The 9,629-nt window shown below is 42.4% G+C and overlaps 1 protein-coding gene across 2 annotated transcripts in view; it reads left to right on the top strand.

The window, feature by feature from the left end:
- The window catches only part of STX3 (syntaxin 3), a 57,559-nt gene that overhangs the window by 18,850 nt on the left and 29,080 nt on the right, over positions 1-9,629 (top strand). For both annotated transcript variants that reach the window (XM_027860752.1, XM_027860751.1), the window contains exon 2: positions 1,758-1,841. In XM_027860752.1, coding sequence (XP_027716553.1) covers positions 1,758-1,841 — 84 coding nt within the window. The remainder of the gene's footprint in view (positions 1-1,757; positions 1,842-9,629) is intronic.

Raw genomic sequence — 9,629 nt, 5'->3', positions numbered from 1 at the left:
TCTTTCTTTCTTTCTTTCTTTCTTTCTTTCTTTCTTTCTTTCTTTCTTTCTTTCTTTCTTTCTTTCTTTCTTTCTTTCTTTCTTTCTTTCTTTCTTTCTTTCTTTCCTACTTTCACAAGGAACTTGTTTCCTATGAATCCTGTCTTTGGGCCTACCTAGGTCTACCCATATCTTCATCTCCGTGGGAAGTAGTCAGGTTTAAGCAATATCTGATAGTAGATGGACAAGTTAGGCCTTGATTTCCTGATTGTCCTTGATTGAGGGGCTGAAAGAACTGCCCCAAGGGAATTCTCTGAGTTTTAGAGAAGGTCTTAAAGCAAGGTACGGAAACTTGGAGAATCCACCCCAAAGGTTCACACAGACTTTTTGTGCCTGACCTGTGACGAGCTTGTGTTGGTCTAATCAGCCACAGTCAGACACACTAAAACTTGTCTCTAGCATACTGATGTCATTTTGGTCCTCTTCGAAAAGGAAGGACAGTCACAACCTCCATTATAGAGTGGGAGGAATGGAAGCACATTCTTTGTTCGTCGGAACAGTATTCCTTCAGTCTAGGAGACCTTGGGCTTGTAAATTATTGGGCGAAGGGCAGAAATAAGAAGGTAGTCTCCTCGAAAGTCAGCTTTTATGGAGGAGAGTAGACTCAGGGGAGCCATCATAGCCAGCTTTAAGTATCTGAAAGGTTTTCATGTGGAAGAGGGATTGGACATATTCTGTTTGGGCCCAGAAGATAGAGCTAGGTGTGATGTGTAGAAGTTATGGAGAGGCAGATTTCCGTTCAATATAGGATTCTAGGGTCTAGAGTTGGCAGAGGCCTCAGAGATCATGTAATCCTGGCCTCCCCTTTGCCATTTTAGAGATGAAGATGTTAAATTATAGAAATGTTTAGTGGCTCACCAAGGTCACACAGGTAGTTAAGTAGCAGAGCTGAGATTTGAACTTGGATCTTCTGACTCCCTAGTCAGTCTGCCAAGGGTTTCCTTGGAAGGTGGTGGGTTCCCCGTCATTGCAAATTTTTTTCAACTAAAGGATGAATGACCTTTCGTTAGGGTTGGTATAGAGGGGATACCTATTCAGGCATGGGCTGGGCCAGATGGTGTCTCAGATTTCTTCTAATTCCGTGATTTTGTTATGTGATTGGTAGTTCACAGGTGTGTGTGTGTGTGTGTGTGTGTGTGTGTGTGTGTGTGTGTGTGTGTAGGGGGATGGGGGTAGTGCAAAGTAATTCCATTCCCAGACAGAGAGTCTGGAGGGAATATATGACTGATTGCCTATACTCAGGATAGCATTAATAAATCAAGCATTTATTTAGCACCTACTATGTGCCATACATTGGACTATGTGCTCGGACACAAATATAAAGAATGAAGTAATCCTTTTTCTCTAGGAGCTTAAATTCTTACAGGGAAAGAGAACACACATTGATAAGCGTATACAGAATAAATATAAAGTGGCTTTGCAATACTTCGTGGGGGCAGGTTCATTCTTTGTGACTTTCTGCATAGGAAGTGGATGAGATTAGCAGAGCTGAAATCTTCTGAGGTTGTAGGGAGAATTTCCTTTCTTTCCACTGTAAATATGGAAATTCCTGCAGTGAACAATACGGTCTTGTTTCCTCCACCTCATGCTGTCTCTGAACACGGGGATGTCTGTGTCCTCATATAGACAACTGGTAGCCATGGTGTAGAGTAGGTGCTGCTTGGAGTTGGATTAATGGACCCATGATTTCTCATGCCGTACCTTATTCTGTCTTGTAGAAGCAGTTAACAGAAGATGATGCCGATGATGAGGTGGAGATCGCCATTGACAATACGGCCTTCATGGATGAATTCTTCTCAGAGGTAGGCAGTCAGACTGGTAGAGAAGATTCTGGTTCAAATCTGGCTCCGGGCCAGTCATTTTCTCAGGCCTCAGTTTTCTCATCTGTGAAGTGGGGGTGGTGGTGATGGTAATTCTTTTGCCATAGCTATCTTCCTGGGTCAGTAGAGGGAAAATGCTTTGAGAGCTATAGGGATGTGAGCTGATAAGAGATTATCCCTTCTTTCAGAACCTCTGTTGGCAAATGTTTCTGTAGTTTTTTAATGAGAGACTTCTTATTCTGAAGCACAAAGAGAGAGGATGTTTTATTCCTGCTCTGAGGTGGCTGGGTTAGCTTTCCCTCCTTGAGCTCATAAGTGTGTTTGTAAGAAGTTTTCCTTCCCTGCTATTAAATGGGTAGAACTGGATCTGTTATTGATCCTGCTGGTTAGTGGCAGTAAGGAAGAGTTTTAGAGATAAATCCAACCCGTGTGTGGGCTGAGGAGGGCAGTTGAGTAGGACAGCTTCAGGGATTCCTTCCTTTGCCTTGGTCGGAGCAGCTTTGTCTGGCTGAAGCGTCTCAGTAAGAAAACCGTCTAGAAGGAGAGACCTAGCAAGAACTGGAAAAAGCCAACTTGACTTCTCTGAGATTGTTGCTGTCTTATCATCTGTCATCTATCCATAGACAAGCCCTCACCCTCATGCACCTGGACTGCCTGCAGGTTCCCCACCCCTGGTACAGAATGGAAGAAGCATTTAGCCAAGAATGAGGGAGATGCCTCACTACTGACGGGGAGAGGAGTTGAGAAGGTGCCTCTGGGAGAAATCTGAGGTCTGTTAATTCAGCCAGCATTTCTGTGTGAAGATACAGAGTTCACAACTGAAACAGCCCTTGCCTTCAAGAAGCTTACATTCTAGTTTGTATCCTAGCATCTTTTTACTGCTGTGGCTTAGACAACAGAACACGCTAACAGTGCCCGTTTTGCCCTGGTTGCAATGTTCTTATCTCTTGTCTTAAGCCATCTTGTTATCAGACATCTTTCTGGTTTTTTTTTTTTTGTTGTTGTTGCAACATCGGCCTCTGTCTCCTGATAAGCATGAGTGTGGAGCCATTTCTGTTCAATATCCCCGAGAAACACATTGTTGCAAGAAGAATTAACTCTCATCTGTGCCCTGCCCTGGGCTTTCTCTTGTGAGAGTAGCTAGGCAGCTCAGTGGATAGAATGCCAGGCACGGTGTCGGGAAGATTTGAGTTCAAATCCAGCCTCTAGACACTTAGTAGCTGTCTGATCCTGGGCAAGTCACTTAGTCTCTGTTTGCCTCAGTTCCCTCATTTGGAGGATAGTAAAATGGGGATAATAATAGCACCTACCTCACAAGATGTTGTGAGGATCAAATAAGATAATAATTGTAAAGTACCTAGCATAGTCCTGGCACATGGTAGGTGCTATATAAATGTTAGTCATTATTGTTATTATTTATTAATATCATTTAGTGATAATCTTGGAGCATTCGTGGGTATAGGTATTGAAGTAAAGAGTCACTCCTTGGAGTCCAGAGCTCCAAGACTTCCCATGCCACTTACATTTTTTTAAAAGTTTCTTTTTAAAATTATCAACTTCACCAACATCAACAGACATTTCCATATACAAAGAACAGAAAAAGAGGATTGTTTATGAAACTGTGAAAAGGTTTCAGTCTGCTGGAGGGATCTCCTGCATTGATGAGATCACAGATTGATTTGGAACTGCAAGTTATGTGTAGCTTGTTTTTTAAAAGAACATTTTTTTTGTGTCTCTGCTTATTTGTGTTCCCTTCTAAACTTCCTGCTCTTTTCTTCTCTGTATTTTAAAAATATTTCATTGATAACTTTTCTTCTTTTTTTTTTGGCGTCATTATCACTCTTCTTCTTCACAACTGGTCTTCCTTGAGTAAAAGCCCTCTGATGACTGGGGCCTATATAGGCTCATTTGCTCATTGTTGGGTTTTGCTGGCTCTGAGTGAATTGTAAATAGCAGATGTTTCTATTCTAGCCAGAAGCTCTGAGGGTCCTCCCCTCCCTGACTGGTTGTTTTGTGAAGGCAAATGAGGCCATCTTTTTTTTTTTTTATTATTTTTAGGCAATTGGGGTTAAGTGATTTTGCCCAGGGTCACACAGCTAGTAAGTGTGTCAAGTGTTTGGTCTGAGGCCAGATTTGAACTCAGGTCCTCCTGACTTCAGGGCCGGGGCTCTATCCACTGAGCCACCTCGCTGCCCCATTGAGGGCATCTTTTACCACAATTCTTACCTAGCTTTTAACTACTGAATTGGCTTTGCCTCAGAGAAACTGAGACCTGGGAAAGACCTCAGCTTGAAAAGGCCAAGGTCTCCCACTGCATCCTGGGCCGTCACCAGTTGTCCAGACCTACGTCTTGTCACTGGACTCCATGAGCCTGGAAGAAAGAGTGAGGCTGATGACTCTGAACAGCTCGGCGTCACTTTGATCTAATTCACTTGCAAGTCAAGACATGGCCCTCCTGACGTCACTGGTCCTGAGTACAAAGGATGAACAACAGCGACAAGGACACCAATCTCTTATAAACTGATATTTCTGTGGCACCTTAAAGGGGCTCTTCTAGCAGCAAGCTGAGACTCCAGGGCTGTATCTGCTTCTCTTCCTTAGCATTTCTACCTCTCCAGCTCACATCTGACCTTGTTCTTGGCTAAATACTTCTTCCCATTCCGTACCAGGGGTGGGGGACCTACAGCCTGAAGGCCACACGTGGCCTGAAAGCCACAGCTAATCCAGGTGCATGACTGTAAGGGCTTCTCCATGGACAGATCTGCCTGAGGGTACACAACGAACTTGTCCTTTATCTTCTCTGCTTGTGGACTAGAAATCTCCGCGATATGGGGTCAAGCACATTCCAGAGAAGGTTGTAAAACCCCAGGAAATGAGGTGTTTCCCCACCCGGAGCCTTTGGGTAAAGGTCCTCCTTTGATGTGTTTCATGGGCTATAGTCCCCCAGATTCCCCAGGCTTTGCTTATTCCCGGAGGTGCTCCTGAGATAAACCTTGTTTTCTGGAGGAGCTCCAATCAGTCACCCAAGATTGTTTGTTCGGGGATTGTTTTGATTACTGCTCTGGGTGGAGGAGAATTCCTGCCTGGGCTTTGTCCTGTTAGGGTGGTGGTGGGAGAAGCTATGGACCATGGCTATTTTAAGTCTGCCCAAGCTAATAAAAGCACATATCCCGTCCTCAGGCAACTGCATTCATTGAGAAATCTACAAGAATTAGAAAAAATAATTTCTTTGTACATTTGAGGTACAAAAAGGCCTTTATTAGTATAGAGATTTTCAGATAGCTTATGAAAATCAAGCATCCTGAAATTAATATTAACTTGGAAGGGGCAGCTAGGTGGCGCAGGATAGAGCACTGGCCCTGGAGTCAGGAGGACCTGAGTTCAAATTCGGCCTTAGACACAATACTCACTAGCTGTGTGACTTTGGGCAAGTCATTTAACTCCAATTGCCCTCCCCCCCCCAAAATATCTATATATCTATATATCTATGTATATAGATATATAGACAGATATCTATATACATAAAACTTAGAAGTCCAGCTATTGAATTAAATCCAGTGTAAAGTAATGAAAAGAACATTAGATGAAGACTCAGGAGTTGGTTTGAGGAGGAACACTTAGTATAATGGAAAGATTATAGCTCTGGAATTAGAGAACCTGGATTCACTTTCTGCCCCTGAGGCTTACCTGTAAGAACTTTGGGCAGGTCACTTAATTTTTTTTAGGCAATTGGGGTTAAGTGACTTGCCCAAGGTCACACAGCTAGTAAGTGTCAAGTGGTTGATCTGCGGCCGGATTTGAACTTGTCCTCCTGACTTCAGGGCCTGTGCTCTATCCACTGCTCCACCTAGCTGCCCCCAGGTCACTTAATTTCTCTGGGCCTCAGTTTCCTTATCTGTCAGATGAGGTAGTAGGCCTAGGCGGTCTTTGAAGTCGATTCCAGTTTGAGATGTTGGTTCCCATGATCTTGCTGTTGTCACGGTTATACTCTTTAGCTGGTCCTCACAAATCAATTCACATCTGATTCCTAGACTCCTCATCTGTAAAGAGGAAAAATTCTACTCTTACTACCCACTTTACTTACTGGTGATAAAAAAAAAATTAATTTGTAAATCTTAAAGCTTTGTAATCTTTGTGAAATATAGATATACAGGAAGACGGGGGCTTTTATTGGGCGAGAATGAAAGCATTGAAGTAATTGCATTCTTTGGACGGAATGATTAAGAAGTTCCAAGAAACCTGATTGAGTGATATATCTTCTGGTGAGTCTGGGCCAGTGACATCTGGTGTAGTGCCAATGCCAGGAAGTCTCATGCTCCTTTTGACATGGATCCCTTCTTGGAAGCAAGCTAGAGGAATGGAAGAGATAGCACCTGAACTCTGTGGCTGTGTCCAACGGTGCAGGAGGAAGAGCATGTTTGTCTCCATACTCGGCCAGCCTAGGCCACATAAGGCAACCCTTCCATTTTATAGATGAGGAAATTGAGACCCAGAATAGTGACATAGTTTTTCCAATGTCAGAAGTAGGAGCAAAGGGTAGAAGTTGGGAAAAAGGCAAATTTATACTTGATGTGAGGAAAACTTCTCAATAATTAGTCAGTAAGCATTTCTCAAGTGCTTTCTTTGCGCCAGACAGTGAGCTAAGCTCTGAGGCCACAAGTACAAGCAAGGAAGACAGTTCCTCCCCTCAAGCAGCTTACATTCTAATGGGGAAGGTAGCATGTAGAGGTGAGTGGTGGCCAGGGAGGAGAGTTTTGGACAGGAAGTCTGAATGAATGTTGAATGGTAGGATTGGTTTGCTTACTGTTCTCTGAGCTAGAGTTGGAGTGATGGGCGGTCACTTATGGCATGGAGATGGCCTGGAGGTGGCACGGTGGGCCTGAGACTAGGTGAGATATGGTGAATGCTTAACAGTCAGATCCCAGACTCGCCTCGTGAGACCTTCAGCTTCAGATGTAGGAGGAACGAAGGATACTTGGATGGGTTCATGAACTCATAGCTGGGAATATTCCCTTCAGTGGAGCGTATTGCGGCCCATCTTCATTTTTTCATCCTGTGCAACTCTAGAAAGTCTTCTTGGCCAGTCTGCTGGGGGACCTTCTTCTAATTCTTGTGACATTGCATGGATACCAGCAGAACACATGGCTTGTAGCCATCAATTATCCCTTGCTTTTGCTATGTGACTAGTTCCCTTCCTTTTCCCAGGCATTCATCAGTTTGGTGAAATCGGTTACTGCACTGCCTGTCCCTGCCCAGTTCTTTTATTGGCAGTTTGTCTCAGCCTATTCACTCCCACCATGGGTCTCTCCATTGTCCTTTGATTGACCCACTGCTTTGATTGTGGCATTTTATGGCAGCTTATTAACCGTGTGACCCTGGGCAAGTCACTTAACCCTGTTGGCCTCCATTTCCTCAACTGTAAAATGAGCTGGAAAAGGAAATGACAAACCACTCCAGTATCTCTGCCAAGAAAATTCCAGGTGGGGTTCCGAAGAGACATAATGGACATAATTGAGAGACATGGGACACATAACTGAAATGACTGCACAGCATTGGAAAGATGAACCTTTGTTCAGAGAGAAGACCGGTATCATTAAAAACATTGTGCATTTTCTTAAATTCAATATAGTTCACTTTCACCCTCATTCAATTCTGGGCCAAGTTCACTGCCCATCAGCATTGTGTTCAGTGAATACACACACACACACACACACACACACACACACACACACACACACACAGATGAATCTTTAGCTCTTCGCAGTATCTATCCAATTGCATTTCATAATCTGGACCATGGCAGCTATGTGGTACAGTGGATAAAGTGCTGGGCTTGGATTCTGGAAGACTCATTTTCCTGAATTCAAATCCAGTCTTAGACACTTAATAGCTGTGTGGGAATGGACAAGTCACTTAACTCTGTTTGCTTCAGTTTCCTCATCTGTAAAATGAGCTGGAGAAGGAAATGGTCAACCACTGCAGTATCTTTGTCAAGAAAACCCCATGAAGAGTCGGACACAACTGAAAATGACTGAACAAGTATGGATCATGGGCATTCTTCATCCGCTTGGTTTTTCTTGGCTGGATAGTTAGGCTTGAGTTCTTTGTGTGACTGTGGATTGAATTTAGGAGGCTAAGCAATGTTTTCTGGTCTTGATGCAGTCCACATAGTATCATCCACAAGCAGGAGCATTTGGAGGACCTTACTATCTATAAGTCTTCTGTTTGTATTTTATGGAAATGCTCTGTGACAGTGGCAAACACTTTTGTTTCTATTTCATGACTTGTTTGATAATAATAAACAGAGGGTCATTAAACAACGTTATCTCTGTTGTAACCTCTTTTTAAGAATCTTGAATGATTTTAATATATGCATAGGAGATACCTTATGGTGGTATCTTACTCTCTAAAATAAAAAAAAATTGTGGCCAGCAAATAATAAATAAGTGGGATCATAGATTCTCTACACCTTATTTAACTCAAAAGTCAGTTGTTTAACTCGAAAGATGTGGTCTGATGTAGAGTCTCATTTGTGAAAGTGGTCCTATTCCCTTTTCATACCTTCAGTGTATACAGAGGTTATTCTCATGTTGATTTTGTAGAGCTACGAAAGTAGGCATTGCTTGTAGTTATTGTTACTTTGTTGGTTACTTTTTCTTAATAAGGTCCATGATATTTTCCAGGTGTTTAGTATCTTCTCCTACAGTTATCTTATTGGTTCAGCCATCAATGACCTTAAGCTTTTGTCACTTTTAGCTTGGACATCCTCTGCATATACTTGGTCTAGTTTTTGTTTTCTTTAGTGTACTTAATGTTCCCTCATGCAGCACATCAAGGACAATGTTGTTAGAATCCAAATGTGGTGACTGTTTGGCCATTAGTTGAGAAAATGATTTGCTGTAGGAACCTTGACAGATCTTTTCCCTTTTTTTGTTTGCTTGTTGTCCTCCTTCCACTTTTATTCTCACAGTTCCTCAGGATGTTCTGACTTAACTGGGTCTCTCACCAAGCTTCCATAGACTTGTTTTCCCCTTTACTGCTTCTCATTGTCTTTTGAGGCAACATTGCTTATAATTTTCCACCAATGTTTTTAGTAAGATTTGATAAATGACTTTGTATTCTAAATTAGTTTGTTCTTAGCTGTCATATAGTTCTGCTTCAAATCCCACTTTCTGCCTTTCCTGGTCACTCAACTTTTAGGGCCTTTCCTTTGAAATGACCCTTCATCTACTATGTATGTTTTGTGTGTGCCTAAATGCTATGTATATATGTATTACTGATGTATATATGTTATATGTAATATATATGTGTGTGTAATGTATGTATTACACATTATCTCCCCCATTAGAATGTAAACATTTTGAGGCAGAGGACTTTTTTTTTTGGTACCCTAGCACTTAGCACAGTGCCTGGAATGTAGTAAATGCTTAACTAATGCTTGTTGAGTAGATAGAATGACTGCTTGGCAGTGAGATGCACCATTTGCTGACTAAGGTGGTTTGTAGGTTCTTTTGGTATTCTCACTGCAATGATTAATTTACATAGTTTAAAATTCCTTTGGAAATGATGGTTGTCTGTGCTGATGTCTCTTTATTCTGCTTCTCATTTTTCAGTTCCATCAGCTTCAGACAGGTGGGATTCAAGTTGCCTCAATGACATGCCATACCTGCACTAACCTTCTTATGCTTGATTCACAGAAGGAGTCTCTTTTTCACCTTGCCTCTGTGTGTGTGTGTGTGTGTGTGTGTGTGTGTGTGTGTGTGTGTGTGT

Source organism: Vombatus ursinus, unplaced genomic scaffold, assembly GCF_900497805.2.
Source record: "Vombatus ursinus unplaced genomic scaffold, bare-nosed wombat genome assembly UNPS02014248.1, whole genome shotgun sequence".
Taxonomy (NCBI): Eukaryota; Metazoa; Chordata; class Mammalia; order Diprotodontia; family Vombatidae; genus Vombatus; species Vombatus ursinus.
Note: the sequence above shows the minus strand (reverse complement) of the source record. Positions and strands in the feature narration are given on the sequence as shown.